General features: G+C 40.5%; 1 protein-coding gene across 1 annotated transcript; it reads left to right on the top strand.

Annotated features, from left to right (window-relative positions):
* The first annotated feature begins 2,074 nt into the window (after window positions 1-2,074).
* nucb2a (nucleobindin 2a) lies at window positions 2,075-16,481 on the top strand. Its single transcript, XM_010890503.5, has 13 exons — window positions 2,075-2,193; window positions 6,934-7,074; window positions 7,882-7,989; window positions 8,115-8,247; window positions 8,873-8,976; window positions 10,142-10,327; window positions 11,260-11,350; window positions 11,430-11,488; window positions 11,590-11,682; window positions 11,821-11,910; window positions 12,427-12,597; window positions 13,920-13,980; window positions 14,700-16,481. Exons 2-13 carry the CDS (start codon window positions 6,934-6,936, stop codon window positions 14,888-14,890), a joined length of 1,428 nt encoding a protein of 475 aa, XP_010888805.2. The 5' UTR covers window positions 2,075-2,193; the 3' UTR covers window positions 14,891-16,481.
* Window positions 16,482-16,571: the final 90 nt, after the last annotated feature.

Here is a 16,571-nt window from a genome sequence, read left to right as displayed (position 1 = left end):
CAAGTTTTGATTGGCATACTTTTAATAAACAAATAAGGAACTTATGTATTAGGCTTGTGTGAAAGGCAACATTGTATACTATGTAAAGCCTATTGGCAGATGGACAAGTACAGCTACAAGTCATTTGGGCTAGGTGGTCCTGAGGCATGGCCCAGGGGCTCATGTCCTGCAAATGTTAAACAGGATTCCAGGAAAGTTTGAGAATTCCTTGGATTGAAAAGGATACCTAAATATACTTTTCGAACTGACCCTAGTCCCATGTCACATAAACTAATGCAACGTAAACAATTGGAACTTAGGACAAACTGACCCCAGTCACCCACAATAATATAGCAACATAAAACTAGTGGCTGAGACAGAGGGTTCCAGAGACACTGTGGCCCTATCCGGAAGTAACCCGGGACAGGGGTAACCAGGCACCACTTTGCCAAGCATCAGACCAAAAGGGCAACCAACCATAACCACCCTGAAAGAGGGTGGAGTATAGCACACAGAGTTCACTCCTGTTGCATGAGGACAGCAATGGGTAACAAGAATAAGCCAGTGACTCTGACCCTGAATGGCATTGGGTATATTTTATATGTTCATCAAAAAAGTGGTCAGGGTCACGAGTAAAGCCAAGGGCTCTCACAGTTTTCTGTGATATGACCATATAACTGTTTCAGTTCACTTTGAAATCTGACAACGAATCTTTTAGTTTCTTGGGTCTTAAAACAGGCAATGCATTTTATTTCTGAATTAAAAAAATAATAATCCCCTGAGCCGAAAATATGATATCAACTTTGGAGGGGACAGTTTAATGACGTTTTCTCAAGAGCAATTATTGAGGGGGACATCAAGAGTTTTGATGTAATACTGTTTCAGTTAGCGCCATCGGTTGGCTCATTGCAGTAATTCAGCAAATTCAGCTATTGTGTGTGAACTGTAACAACACAAAACAAATGTACTGGATTTAACCTCACAATAGTTACGTGCATAGCTATGACCCACTCTGCCAGATTTCCACACATGCACTGTACCTGTAACATGTGCCACTGCTGAGGGCTGGGATCTTAAAAACGCTTGTTGATAATCAGCACAGGTGCTTTCATTGCATCATTAATATTATTGAAATGACGTAGTTATGCTTACACAGATGTATTGGGGCGGACAAATCATATTTTTCCCCAGGATGAGGAGGTTATGTCCCCCCCCCCCCCCGGGATTTCTGCCTATGCCTGTTTGTTGAATGCATACCAGTGAAAATTGACATTGTGATTCCATAATATGACATCAGTAAGTGACATCATATATAGTGAAAATAAAAGTTGTCCTAAAACTGAGCCATGAAGAACACCAAAACATACTTTTGATTTGTCAGAGGACAGGCCACCCACATGGATGGGCAACTAGTTTTTTAAGACAATGCTTATTTAGGGAGGAGTCTGTTATTTGACTAATGCAGAAAGCTGTTAGTGAGTTTCCTTAAACATAGTGTCTTCTAACAAGAGACTCAAAGACCTGCAAGCCATAAGATTTCCGAACACTTGATCTGTCTGACCACCTACACGATACAGCTTAACTGGGGACATAGACTAATCACACACACGCATGCGCACTACGACTAATACTGCTGATACTGTGTTCTGCTGCTACTATTATTAATAGTAATTTGATTGTTGAGCATGAACCTGCAATTAGGAAGTATATTATATGTATCCTATGTATAGGACTATTACAAACAAGCAATCGCTTGTACCCCCCTGATTTAAGCCTGTCTTTAACTTAACCTCAAATACATAATTATTTGATTTTGAACAGCATGTCTTTGACCTATGTAACAATGAATAGCCAGTCAAGTAAAAACTGAAATACATTTGAGATCTCCCTAATGTCTTCACAAACCAAAGGAAATCGCAAAAAACATATGAAGAACCGCGGCCACCTCTTCCAAACGATTAACGCCACGTACGACTCAGTGCAACCTAGACTGATAGTAGAACTATGACTGGCAGTGCGAGGCCCAATCGAATAACGATGGGCGTCTTTAGAAAGTAGGAAGGAAGTATTTTATCCAATGGTCAACTACCCAAGTCATTTCATTTGTAGTCCATTTAGCCAAGATTTCATTTAGTCCCTGGCACTGTCAACAAATGGGTTAAGGAGTTGTATAATTATTAGCCGAAATCGTTTGACGGGGACTCTGATTAAAAAGTAAGTGGCAAGTATTATTTTGCTAGCTAGCCATTTAGATATTGTTATTTAACTACTGTACAGTAGCTACCAGACTCCAATAAGAGTCAGTGACTGCAACTTTTCGTTGTTGAATCCAAGACACAGCTTCTCTGTTATTTAGCTAGCACATATTAGCCTTTCGATTGATGGTTATCAATTATTGCATTATCCTTCGTCTTTTATTCAACATTTGTTGGCCTTTTTCATCTTTAACTAGCAACACTTATTCATAATATTGTAGTATGCTTTTGTGTGTTGAATGACCATCACTGTGCGGATGGACTGTGAACTGTAATGTTAGCTAGCTGAGCATCTCAATTCGTTCTGTTTGGTGGGCTATTAACGATACGATATCTTTTCACAAAAGTATCTGTGATCCCAGCTGCTAAATTATTTGGTTGTGTAACTTGCTTTAATCGCCCTCTCGAGGCGCTACAGATGCTCGCACGGTCTTCGCTAGGCAGTGGAACGGTTTTGCCACATTTACGGCTTTAGCTTTCTCTTTCTTGCCAATTTGATCAGAGCGGACTGATTGCAACACGGTGTTTATAGGATTCCATACTAGTATTCAACCAGCAGCACTAACGATTACGTCAGTCGTATTATAATGAGGAAACATTCAAAATAAAAGCGCCAATGTCAATATATTGCATAGTGTATAATTGGTTCTGTATGATTCCCTAAAGTAAGGCTTAAGATCTTTCCTGGGTTTCCATCAGGTATGTCAGGTAGTACTGCAGGCAGCTCGGTCAGGTAGTATGCCCAGTCAGGTAGTACAGCAGGCAGCTCGGTCAGGTAGTACTGCAGGCAGTTCGGTCAGGTAGTACTGCAGGCAGCTCGGTCAGGTAGTACTGCAGGCAGCTCGGTCAGGTAGTACTGCAGGCAACTCGGTCAGGTAGTAAGGCAGGCAGCTCGGTCAGGGAGTAAGGCAGGCAGCTCGGTCAGGTAGTAAGGCAGGCAGCTCGGTCAGGGAGTAAGGCAGGCAGCTCGGTCAGGGAGTAAGGCAGGCAGCTCGGTCAGGGAGTAAGGCAGGCAGCTCGGTCAGGTAGTAAGGCAGGCAGCTCGGTCAGGTAGTAAGGCAGGCAGCTCGGTCAGGTAGTAAGGCAGGCAGCTCGGTCAGGTAGTAAGGCAGGCAGCTCGGTCAGGTAGTAAGGCAGGCAGCTCGGTCAGGTAGTAAGGCAGGCAGCTCGGTCAGGTAGTAAGGCAGGCAGCTCGGTCAGGTAGTATGCCTGGTCCGGTAGTACAGCAGGCTTCCCAGTCAGGTAGCACGGCAGGCTGCCTGGGCACGTAGTACACTCCACTGATCAAAAGTTTTAGAATACCTTGATTTTTCCAGTTTTTATTGAGATTGAGAAAACACACAGTGATGGTCTTAATGTACTCTGAAATTAAAGCATAGAACTAATTAACAATTGGAAACAAATTGTTCAGAAAGTACTTCCCAACTGTTGCAGATGTTCCCACAAATGTGTTTCACTTGTAGGTTATGATAGCAGTATAATACTTTCTGCAGTACAATACTGTCCATATAATGTTTGAGTGTGTAATAACCGAATCGGTTCCAACACTGCTTTTATACAGACACAGTATTTGTAAGTAATCAACAAAATTTCAGACACCTGGAGGAATTGATAATCCTCCAGGCGATCAGCCATAACATTATGACCCCCTGCCTGATATTGTGTAGGTCCACCCGTGGGGAATTGGTAATATATGTACCATTTGTAAAGAAAACATGAGTGAGCAGGCAAAACACATGCCTTTTATTTCTTATGGGATTCAAATTCAACTGTAGTTCATAACAGAATGGCACAATCATAAAACAAAACATGGCAACAAAGGAAAAAAATGAACTGACCCCTGTTCAAAGGTCTGCATACCCTTAGTTCTTAATACTGTGTATTGCCCCCTTTAGCATCAATGACAGTGTGCAGTCTTTTGTTATAGTTGTCTATGAGGCCCCAAATTCTTGCAGGTGGTATAGCTGCCCATGTGTCTTGGCAAAATGCCTCCAGGTCATGCAAAGTCTTTGGTCGTCTTGCATGAACTGCACGTTTGAGATCTCCTTATAGTGCCTCGATGATATTAAGGTCAGGAGACTGTGATGGCCACTCCAGAACCTTCATCTTTTTCTGCTGTAACCACTGGAGGGTCAACATGGCCTTGTGCTTAGGGTCATTGTCGTGCTGGAAAGTCCAAGAGTGTCCCATGCGCAGCTTTCATGCAGACGAATGCAAATTGTCTGCCAGTATTATCTGATAACATGCTACATTCTAGATTCCCCGTGCCTTTAGAGGTCAAAAATAAAATATTCTAAAATATTCTGATCCCCCATCCTTTTCCTCACGAGCCTCCTTCTCACCATGGCTGAAAACATAGTCATATAATAATAAAACAAATGTTTTATCCATCCCAACACTTACCGGCGTAATACATGAGAATGCTGTTATTCTTTGTTGGTAGAAAATGTGGGTTGAGATGGACAGAGAAAAAGGGTAATTTTGTACCTTTGCCTCATTAGTTTTTTATTCATGTACAGGTTCTGGTCATAAAATTTGAATATAATCAAAAAGTTGATTTATTTCAGTAATTCCATTCAAAAAGTGAAACTTGTATACATTCATTCCACGCAGACTGATATATTTCGAGGGTTTATTTATTTTAATATTGATGATTATAACTGACAACTAATGAAAACCCCAAATTCAGTATCTCAGAAAATTAGAATATTGTGAACAGGTTCAATATTGAAGACATCTGGTGCCACACTCTAATCAGCTAATTAACTCAAAACACCTGCAAAGGCCTTTAAATGGTCTCTCAGTCTAGTTCTGTAGGCCACACAATCATGGGGAAGACTCCTGACTTGACAGCTGTCCAAAAGACGACCATTGACACCTTGCACAAGGAGGGCAAGACACAAAAGGTCATAGCTAAAGAGGCTGGCTGTTCACAGAGCTCTGTGTCCAAGCACATTAATAGAGAGGCGAAGGGAAGGAAAAGATGTGGTAGAAAAAAGTGCACAAGCAATAGGGATAACCGCACCCTGGAGAGGATAGTGAAACAAAACCCATTCAAAAATGTGGGGGAGATTCACAAAGAGTGGACTGCAGCTGGAGTCAGTGCTTCAAGAACCACCACGCACAGACGTATGCAAGACATGGGTTTCAGCTGTCGCATTCCTTGTGTCATGCCACTCTTGAACATGACACAGCGTCAGAAACATCTCGTCTGGGCTAAAAACAAAAAGGACTGGACTGCTGCTGAGTTATGTTCTCTGATGAAAGTACATTTTGCATTTCCTTTGGAAATCAAGGTCCCAGAGTCTGGAGGAAGAGAGGAGAGGCACAGAATCCACATTTCTTGAAGTCCAGTTTAAAGTTTCCACAGTCAGTAATGGTTTGGGGTGCCATGTCATCTGCTGGTGTTGGTCCACTGTGTTTTCTGAGGTCCAAGGTCAACGCAGCCGTCTACCAGGAAGTTTTAGAGCACTTCATGCTTCCTGCTGCTGACCAACTTTATGGAGATGCAGATTTCATTTTCCAACAGGACTTGGCACCTGCACACAGTGCCAAAGCTACCAGTACCTGGTTTAAGGACCATGGTATTCCTGTTCTTAATTGGCCAGCAAACTTGCCTGACCTTAACCCTATAGAAAATCTATGGGGTATTGTGAAGAGGAAGATGCGATACGCCAGACCCCACAATGCAGAAGAGCAGAAGGCCACTATTAGAGCAACCTGGGCTCTAATAACACCTGAGCAGTGCCACAGACTGATCGACTCCATGCCACGCCGCATTGCTGCAGTAATTCAGGCAAAAGGAGCCCCACAACTAAGTATTGAGTGCTGTACATGCTCATACTTTTCATGTTCATACTTTTCAGTTGGCCAACATTTCTAAAAATCCTTTTTGTATAGGTCTTAAGTAATATTCTAATTTTCTGAGATACTGAATTTGGAATTTTCATTAGTTGTCAGTTATAATCATCACAATTAAAATAAATAAACATTGGAAATACATCAGTCTGTATGTAATGAATGTATATAATATACAAAGTTCACTTTTTGTATGGAATTACTGAAATAAATCAACTTTTTGATTATATTCAAATTTTATGACCAGCACCTGTCTCATGTGCCATGAGTGTACAGCAAAAATGGCAATTATGACTTTACTCTCCCAATACTTATGGAGGGAACTGTATAATACAGTACACCGGGCAATGTTTATTTATTTTTTTGTTAGTTGCACCATTTCCGCTCGACCCTGAATGTGCGTGCGTGCGTGCGTGCGCGTGTGTGTGTGTGTGTGTGTGTGTGTGTAAAGCCTTTTGAGCTTTAGACATTTTATAGAATTTGGGAAGCCGTTATGGAGTTTTTCACAACGGCTTCCCAAATTCTATTAATTCTTGATTGCATCACTGTATGATCCTCATTAAGTTTCTCTCAATGTAGGCTACACAGTAGGTAGCCTACTACAAGTGACAGATGTAATTTGTTGTTTATATTTTTAACCACTTTTGTTGTCAGTTATTTGTCTGTGGCCTTTTGTGTTTTTAGTTAAAAAAAATTTTTGCCTGTGCTCATTGATCTCACAATGGGACATATACAAAGAGGAGTCTTCTTTCAATGTCTGTTGTTGGGGCACTGACACATTTTTGAGAAGACTGTTTTGTCTTTTTTGATTGAACTTTGGGTGCTTCTTGTCTTACCGTAGATGTCTTGGAGCCGGGTACTCCAGACCAGATGCCTTCTGCTTCTGGTACATCTGCTCTGTTTTGAGGGAGTGCCCATCAGTGTGGACAAGACCAAGGTGAACCAGCTGGAGGACAAAACCTCAGAGCCACCACAGAGTGTGGTAAGAGTTTGTGCAGATAATATACCAATTACGCATGGTGAAGAACAATGGTTGGGGTTTCACCAAATAGTTCCTGAGACAGGTAGCCTGTTGATCTCACTTGAGGTGACAATGTCTCACATGGATAATACAAATAGAGAAGTTATGTGTTAGAATTATGAATGCCTGTTTTCTGCTCCTAATCATCCTGTTGATTGTTAGAGTTCTCCTGATAAGCCCTGTCCATTCCTCCTTTCCTGAATGGCTAATTCTAATTAGCATGACAATACTGCTAGTGTGATATATTTTTCAGCTTTACAACTGTTATAATCTGACATTATTTAAATGAATTTGGATATTTTTACATAATGCCCATCTAAGACTGGATTTACAGTGCTGCTTAAATGTATGTGAATTCTACAGGGATGGTAATTATTTCTGTAAAAAATTGTATTAACTCAGAAATCCTTATTTAAACTCCAATTCGTAATAAACATTCCAAATAAACGACAAAAACAATACATTATATTTTCATTGTTTATTTAGCAAAAGTGGTTACATTTTGTTTTTCTACTACACGCAAGATATCTTCTAAACCAACATATAGAATTGGTTGCTATTAACCTGTTATGCCTGATTAAAAAAATACTGTCTCTGATTAAATAAAGTTTTCATGGTAAACACTAAAATAATCTAATTGTACTAGGGATTCACATAATTTCAAGCAGCTCGGTATTACGTTGTAAAGAACTGTATCCTTATAAGGTCTGTTCAACAATGCTATGTTATGTAGACTACTACAACTTTTTTTTTTTTTTTATCAAACAGGACACTGGACTCCACTATGACCGTTATCTCAGGGAAGTAATTGATTTTCTAGAAAAAGACCAACATTTCAGAGAGAAGCTCCATAACACAGATATGGAGGACATCAAGGTATTTTAAAGCATGTCCTTATTCTTGTCTTTCTTTCTTTCTCATCGTCATTGAAAACCTTTCTCATTGTCCTGAAAAAAAGCTGAACAGCACCAGTAGAATAATAATTGTCATGTTTCTTACAGATGGGTAAGCTGGCCAAAGAGCTGGACTTTGTCAGCCACCATGTTAGGACACAACTGGACGAGTTAAAAAGGCAGGAGGTCAGCCGGCTACGGACGCTGATCAAAGCCAAGCAGGACATTGAAGGAGGGAATGGTATGCTGCTTCCCAGTGAAAAGTCAATTAGTATTCATATAATCAGGGCTATTTAAGGTTTGTTAACAGCTCAGGTTTTTGACAGCTGAAATACTTCTGGTTTTCATAATCTCCTACCCAGGGTTGATTCAATCTTGTGGACACCAGGTGTGTTTAATTTACTACCAGGTTGAATCAAAAACCAAAACTGTTCTGACCCTCCAGGATCGGGGGTTGAGTCTGGCTTCAAATGCTGCACTGTAAATATTTTCAAACCCTAGCATCACAATTATTGGCTCCCAGAAAAATTGGGGGGGTGAAGCGAGCTGCTCTTGGAGCTCTATAGACTCCTTTGACCTCATGGCTTGGTTTTTGGTCTGACATGCTATGTCAACTGTGGGACCTTATAGACAAGTGTGTCTTTCCAAATCATGTCCAATCAAATTAATTTACCACAGATGGACTGTTATCAAAACCTCTTCAGTCACCACACCTTAGACGTAAATGCCTGGAGTTAGCTAATGTCATTGAAACTTCTGCATGGCATGTTGTTGCATTTGCGAACAACGCACCCTGCAGCACTGGGTAACGGTTACAGTGCCAAATTTCATATTGTGTTAATTACTATCTTTGCTGAACTTCACAGATATAGCAGTAGACCACCAAGCTCTGCTGAAACAGTTTGAGTACCTGAACCACATGAATCCTCATACTTTTGAGGTTGAGGATCTGGACCGGCTTATCAAATCTGTAAGTCTTAAGTAGAGTGATGAGCCAAAACATTTTGACCACCTGCCTAATATGCTGCTGTTCATCTGCGTGCCGCCAATTCAGCACCAGCCCACCGAGGCATGGACTCTACAAGACCTGTGGTATCTGGTACCAAGACATTAGCAACAGATCCTTCAAGTTCTGTAAGTTGTGAAGTGGAGCCGCATTGCATCGGACTTGTTAGTCCAGCACATCCCACAGATCCACATCCCACAGACTCCATAATTTTCCTCAAACCATTCCCGAACAAGGTATGCAGTATGGTAGGGTGCTGCTGAAAAAGGCCACAGCCATCAGGGAATACCATTGTACCTGGTCTGCAACGATGTTTAGGTAGGTGGCACATGAATGCCCGGACCCAGGATTTGTCTGCAGAACATTGCCCAGAGCATCACACTCCCTCCACTGGCTTGTCGTCTTCCCATGGTGTATCCTGGGGCCATCACTTCTCCAGATATATGGCGCACACCTACATGGCTATCCACCTGATAGAAAAAAAAATAAAGGATTAATCGGACCAGACGACCTTCTTCCACTGGTCCAAGGTCCAGTTTCGACTTTCGTGTGCCCATTGTAGGCGCTTTGAACTGTGGACAGTGGTCATTATGGGTAGTCTGCGGCTTCGCAGCCCCATATGCAGCAGGGTGTGATGTACTGTGTGTTCTCACACAATCTTCCCATAACCATTATTAAAATGTTCTGTGACTTGCGCCACAGTAGAACTTCCGTGGGTTTGGACCAGATGCAATAGCCTTTGTCGCCGGTTTGTCCCTTTTTGGACCACTGTTGGTAGGTACTCACTACTGCTGACCTGGAGCACCCCACAAGCATGGAGCACCCCCAAAGCCTTTAGACCTTGCCAAAGTGGCTCAGGTCTTTATTCCTGCCCATTTCTTCTACACCCAACACGTAGACTACGAGAACAGTTTGTTCGCTTACCATCTAATCTACCCAGACCATGTCATGTGCCCTTGTTAGGACCTGATTAACGTTATTCGCTTCACCTGTGAGTGGTCACAAATGTTTTGGCTCATCAGTTGTTCAAATCAAACCGTGTGAATATTATGGTTTTCATAGCTCCATGAAATACCTATAGTCTCTACCTGTAGGATATTTCAATGTTCATCCTTTATTTGACCAAAAGGCCACAAGCGATCTGGAGAACTATGACAAGGAGCGCCATGAGGAGTTTAAGAAGTATGAGATGACAAAAGAACATGAGCGGCGAGAACACCTCAAGACACTGGATGACGAAGGGAGGAAGAAGGAAGAAGAACATTATGAGGAGATGAAGAAGAAACATGCAGACCATCCCAAAGTTAACCATCCAGTAAGTTAAACTGGACTTCAGTATTCACAGAATCATATGTTTATTTGAAGAGGGACAATGTAGTCTCAGTAAACATTACAAAAGTGTGTGTGTGTCAGATTTAGCCAACAGCTCTGTTCCATTTGATGTCCCTGGGCAGATGAACATTACACAGAAAACGGACAGTACACACATCATCCTTTTTAAAACCAGGAAAGCACCAAGAAAATATGCTGTGCTTTCTACTGTTGAAGTATTGGTAGTGGTTGTGGAGTTTGGGGAGGGATAGTGGTAGTAGGTTTTGAATAGACTATTTAGAAGTGGTTTGTATTTGTAGACTATTTTGAGGTGGTTTGTATTTGTAGGTTTGTAGAGGTGGAGTTGTTAGAGGATATTTGTTAATTAGGCTAGAGTGAGTACTAATATTATTAGCTGTGTTTTAACCTCAATGTTTTTGTTTAAACATTCTGAAAGTGTTATAAGTGATTTCCGTTTGGAATGTAAAAGCATTTGGCTGTGGATTGGAGTGTAGATACTACAAGCCTTATGCGGTGCCCTCCATAATTATTGGAACAGTAGCCTTTGTTTTGTCATTTTGGCTCTTTACTTGAAAATGTAGAATTACCATCAAACAATTACTGGGATGTTAAAGTATAGATCCTCACCATTACATTTTTGTCTACATATTTGTTCCACCATAAACAACAGACAACACTTTATACATATTGCCCATTTGCCAATTTTTTTTACATTAATTAAAAAGCTGGCTTTTGATGTTCTTAGTTCTGACCAAACCTCTGAATTTCATATTGCCCACACTAGTCCATTTCTTAATTCTAAATGCCACGTCTCTCTCATTTTCATTAAATGCCAAAGGGTGTCACAAAGTATATCATTAGCTTCAATTAACTACTAACGGGAGGCTAAAGTTGTGCTATTTTTTCGCTGTACAGGGCAGCCAGAATCAGTTCAAAGAGGTGTGGGAGGAAGCTGATGGTCTTGACCCTGAAGATTTTGACCCCAAGACATTTTTCAACCTGCATGGTAAGTTTTCACAGTAAGTATGTCAGACTGATTTCACAGACTGACTTCACAGTTTGAAAATCATTGTTTGAATTTTCAGATTCAAATGGAGATGGCTTTTTCGATGAGCAGGAATTGGAGGCATTGTTTACAAAGGAGGTAAAGATAGGTTATTCCTGTTTTACATTTGACATTTAGCAGACCCTCTTATCCAGAGCAAGCATATACTTTTTAATTAACTGTTTATTCTGTGGCTTCAGCTAGAGAAGATCTATGATCCCACCAATGAGGAGGACGATATGGTGGAGATGGAGGAGGAGCGCCTTCGTATGAGAGAGCACGTCATGAATGAGGTATACTGTTGTCCATGTCGTGAGCCTTGAATAGTATATTTCCTGTAACTGAAAGTTATGGATTGGTTAAGCTTGGTTTCTTTTATATAATGTTACCAAATGTATTTCACATGGTGACTTATCTCTGACTGTTGACAGGTGGACACCAATAAAGACAGACTTGTGTCCTTGGAAGAGTTCTTGGTTGCCACAAAGAAAAAGGAATTCCTGGAACCAGATAGTTGGGAGGTGTGGTAGCAATATATATTCAACTCTGATTCCTACAAGCATACTTAAATATTTTATTACAAAGTAACTCATTAATATGAAACATCAAGTGTTTCACCAGATATATAAACACTCCTATGTTCAACAACACTAATTACATGAGCTGATGTTTGTTTATAAGGCTGTCCAAAAATGAAGGGGAGAAATAGTTAAAATACGGTCACAGAATTAGCTATTGCTAGAGATAACTCGGGCTTACTCTGATGTTGGTAAAACATAATTAAACTACTGTGCCCCCAACTCATGGAATTTTCTACAGGATGACCTACAGTTGACTATTCTGTAGTCAAATATTATTATTATTTGTAAGTATGTCAGTATTCTATGCTTTAATTGTTGTTACAATTAAATGAGACCCTGGTCTCAGTTTGATCTTTCTTGTTTAAAGTGTGTGCGTGCGTGCGTGCACGTGTGTGCGTTCTTCTAATCAATAAGTTGATGTACAAGGATATTAACTGAAATGGCATGCCCTGTTAGACACTAGAGCAAAACCAGGCCTACACTGATGAGGAAATGTTGGAGTTTGAGGAACACCTGGCCCAGCAGGAAGAGGACCTTAACCAGAGAGCATCTGACCTCCAGAAACAGAGGGATGAGTTGGAGAGACAGCAGGAGCAGCTCAATGCACAGAAAGTAGAGCTTCAGCAGGTACTGTGGGAAGTGGTAGGAAAACACCACATCTTTACAGTGATGTAAAATGAAGTTGTGTGGTATTGTACATTTAGACCTGAGCTGCCCAATTCACATACAACAATACGTTGCCATATGAATTTGCCATTACAGTGTCATGAAAAATGATTTCTCCCCTTTCAAAATATTCTGAAGTTAAAATATGCTAAAACAGAAATAAATCTCAAACAACACCTATTGCTATATAAAAGGAACTTGACTGACCAAATAACACATTTTGATGATATTGGTAGTATGATGGTTTGGGGATGTGTTGCTGCCTCAGGACATGGATGACTTGTCATCATAAAAGGAACCATTATTTATGCTCTGTAACAAGGAAAATGTCTGATCATCCATATGTGAGCAGAGACTATCATATGTCTTAAAAGCAACCCTTTTTTTGGGGGGGGGAATGAGCTAGTCAGAGTAAATACAATTTTGATATTGTGGTAAGACCTGAGACAAGCCATGCATGCCCAAAACCCCTTTTGCAGAAATGAATGGACACAAAATGAATCCAAATGAAAGGAGCTAACAGTGATATAGTCAGACATGAAGGGTAAGTTATTTTTCACACAGGTGTATTGTTCGTTAAATAAGAATCAACATTTTATATCAGCAAGGGTTTTGCTTGAAAATGTGATGAAGCATTTTAATTTATAACATGCAAAAAGGTGTAGGTTACTGCCTCCAGTACCCATACTGCGGTAGCACAGTTTCAAATCCCGCCCATTGTTCTTTCAGCAGCTCTTCTCCGAACTCTCCTGTGTAGAGGTCTTCATTTGATCCAAAATGTATATCGCTGATATTCCTATCTAACCCACCATTCTAATTACCACTCATTCTGACTGGGTTCTGAGACCGGCCATATCAGATCCCAAAATGTGACCGTTAATCAGATCGGTAGGAGCTCAAACCAAGATGTCTAGATGAAAGCTCAGATAACATGTCCTAAACCAACTGCAAAGCGTAACAAATGAATTATTTATTGTTATCAACTGGATATTTAATTCATATATCATCTTGGATACAGTCAGTATTTCACATATCACACCATTCTGAGATCTGTGGCCACCATACCTTACGCGATTTGGGATCCAACCGTCTAGAACATAGTGTTGTATCTGATCCAGTCAAACCACGGATCAGATCTCGGATAATCGTATTTCGGGTAAATCCGTGATGACCTCTAGTCTAAAGAGGCATAAAATGCTGCAGGATATGTATAAAACAAATATTCAAAAGTATAGGCATTGCTTTTTTTGCAGCACTATATCTCTGTTTTTCTGGGCTTTCAGGCAGTAGAACACATGGAACGGTTGAAAACCCAGAAAGTTGAGCCGCCTTCAGAGGTTCTTGGTGAGTGACAGTTCAGCCTTTTATTTTCTTCAATTGGTGTATCATTAGTTTTTTATAGTAGTAGAGGTGACCATTGAAAACAAGATATCAGTAAACGTGTTGTCCCCCACTTTTGCTGTTGTGTATTTGTGACTGGAGTTCGCAGCCTTGGTGTTTATGTGGTGCAAAATGCAGAGTTGTGCTGTCCACTGGACTATGTAGCAGCTTGGCTGCAAGCACATTTTCCATATACAAATATATGAGAACACGATAATCCATTTCTACCATCTATACTTGTCAATCAAATGCTGGCTGTACACTGCAAGTTTTGTCACAATGTGCTACATCACAGAACCAAATTTCATAGTTTAATAGCATAGTGTAACAACAACGTCAATGCATTCAATCATAAATTATAATTCTCCATAGTAGGTTAGTAACAATTTTATCTCAAAAACGGCTGTTCTGTCCACTGAGCTAAGCAGCAGCTTGATTTTGCCATTGAATGTTCTGTATATAACTATGCAAATACATGTTAATTGACATTTTGTCAATCAACTTTGAAGAAAATGCCAGTTCTCAACAGTAAGACACATTATTCAAAAGTGTTGTCAAAAATGCATAGTAGGGCCAGAGAAATCGCCTGGCAAACATCTGAATAAACAGACAGAACCTGCTACCCCTTCCGATTTCATTGGCGGAAGACAAACAATGAACATGTAATTTTTTTTTTTTAACAGTTGCAGGTAATGCTATTCCAGAACCACAAGGAGAGAACCATCCTTTGCCCCCAGGCCACCAAGATATGTCCCAAAACCACCCAGGTATGAAGCAAGACAACTACCTCCAGAACCAGATACCTCACAACACCCAGGATTTGTCTCAACAACACCTCCCGGATCTGCCGCAAGGACACCAGGAAGTGCCATAGGGCCACGATAACCAGCCCACTCAAACCCAGCTGCCTGATGACTGTGACTGTATAGGCTCTATGAATCAACAACTCTGGCTCCACGAGTCCTCATCCACAGATATTTACAGTGTTTATATACCTCCACTTCACCTTCAGCTAGCCATGTGGTTCTTTGTAACTGAAAACCAGCGAAAGAAAAATAGGATTACAGTATCTAGGCCCATTCATGAATTTCAATTAGAGTTTTTGAGGCAAGGAACAATTTTGTAGTTCAGATACCAGAGTATTATTCAATTTTTTATGTTTGGGGGGGGGGGGGGGATTCTGGTTATAGTATTGTGTATGGCCCCATACCAAATTAATTCCTATGCACTTGTGTATATTACTTACACCATGTTGTTGGTATAAGTAATATGGTGAATCTAAACAACAAAAAGTCTCCCAAATTTGTGATTAATCTTGCCTCAACAATGTATCCTGATGCATTCAAGTTCAGAGGCAACCAACCTAACATCAAAACGTTTCTAGAGTGCAGTGTGAAAAAGAAGCCCTATCCAAGAAACCTTGTGCAGCCTTCTGCAGGTCACCTGGGTAATCTAATTTCTGGCCACAATGATGCAGCTGTAAGGTGAGGCATTGACTGAAACCACTATGACAGTGCTGCCCAAAGGGTAATATGGGGACTCTTACCCCTAGCCTGTCCAAATGCAAGGTGGAATGATTACCAGTTGTGTACACCTGACAAACCCTCTCATATCTTCAAACGTGTTTAGGGTTTCAGATGGGTTTGATGGCTTGGGCTGAGGTTATCTAGGGATTGGTCATCATTTCTTTACTTCAAATCCTAAATTTGGGTGGAATGGTTTTGGTATTGTGAGTATCTAGAGACTGTATGTTAGAACATTGTTTGAGTTTGATTTAGGGGTGTGTGATATGGCAATGTGGTCTAATAATTTGCCGGCTACTCCATCTGGCCAATATTTCCTTTAAGATAACATTGCAAAAAGCCCTGATAATTGAGCATTATGAAGACCGCTGTGGAATGGATCAGAATATGGACTATGGATAGTTTTGGGAATGTATGTTAATTCCTGTGTTACGTGGCATCAGCTTGGACTTGATATCTTCACATCTGGTTACAGCAGTGTATGCTTATGTTGGCTAGTCATGCAAAGCCTGAGTGGATTTCAGTATTATTTATCAGTATAAGGCTTTTGTTGCATCTATATTCTAGCCAATTCACCAGATTTGTGAATTCTACGCAAATGTAAGAATCATATTTTTCTCTATGGACATTACGTCTGGTTTTAAAGTTTGTGCTTGAATTAAGGCTACTGTTTATAATGATCTGCAGGTCTGTTGGCACAAAGCTATGGCCGGGGCCAGTACGGGTATTTATACTGTACATGCACATTAAATGACAATGAGGTCTATATTTTTTAGCTGGGATGTAAACAAAAAATTTTTAGTTTTTAATTTGTTATGTGCTATTCTCATGAACCATCCAGAACTACACCATATTTTCATTGTTTGCACAAACTATTGTACATTTTTGGTTTGCCAATTGCACAGGACAGGTAATGATAATATAAAGTGGTGATTACTTTTTGGTCTTAGTGATTTGCTGTTTCTTTAGCTAATGTTTCAGACTGTCCCAAATGAGGAGTCCTTTCTACAAATCCCTGGGTTTGAAATCAAT

The sequence above is a fragment of the Esox lucius genome, chromosome 2 (assembly GCF_011004845.1).
Source record: "Esox lucius isolate fEsoLuc1 chromosome 2, fEsoLuc1.pri, whole genome shotgun sequence".
NCBI classification, from domain to species: Eukaryota; Metazoa; Chordata; class Actinopteri; order Esociformes; family Esocidae; genus Esox; species Esox lucius.
This window is presented reverse-complemented; position numbering and strand designations above follow the sequence as displayed.

Bases quoted from the DNA above. Each gene is read 5' to 3' on its own strand.
- nucb2a (XM_010890503.5), top strand. From the start codon at position 6,934: ATGTCTTGGAGCCGGGTACTCCAGACCAGATGCCTTCTGCTTCTGGTA. The intron at 10,328-11,259 runs GTAAGTTAAACT...TTCGCTGTACAG, and splicing joins ATCCCAAAGTTAACCATCCA to GGCAGCCAGAATCAGTTCAA. The intron at 13,981-14,699 runs GTGAGTGACAGT...TTTTTTTAACAG, and splicing joins GCCGCCTTCAGAGGTTCTTG to TTGCAGGTAATGCTATTCCA.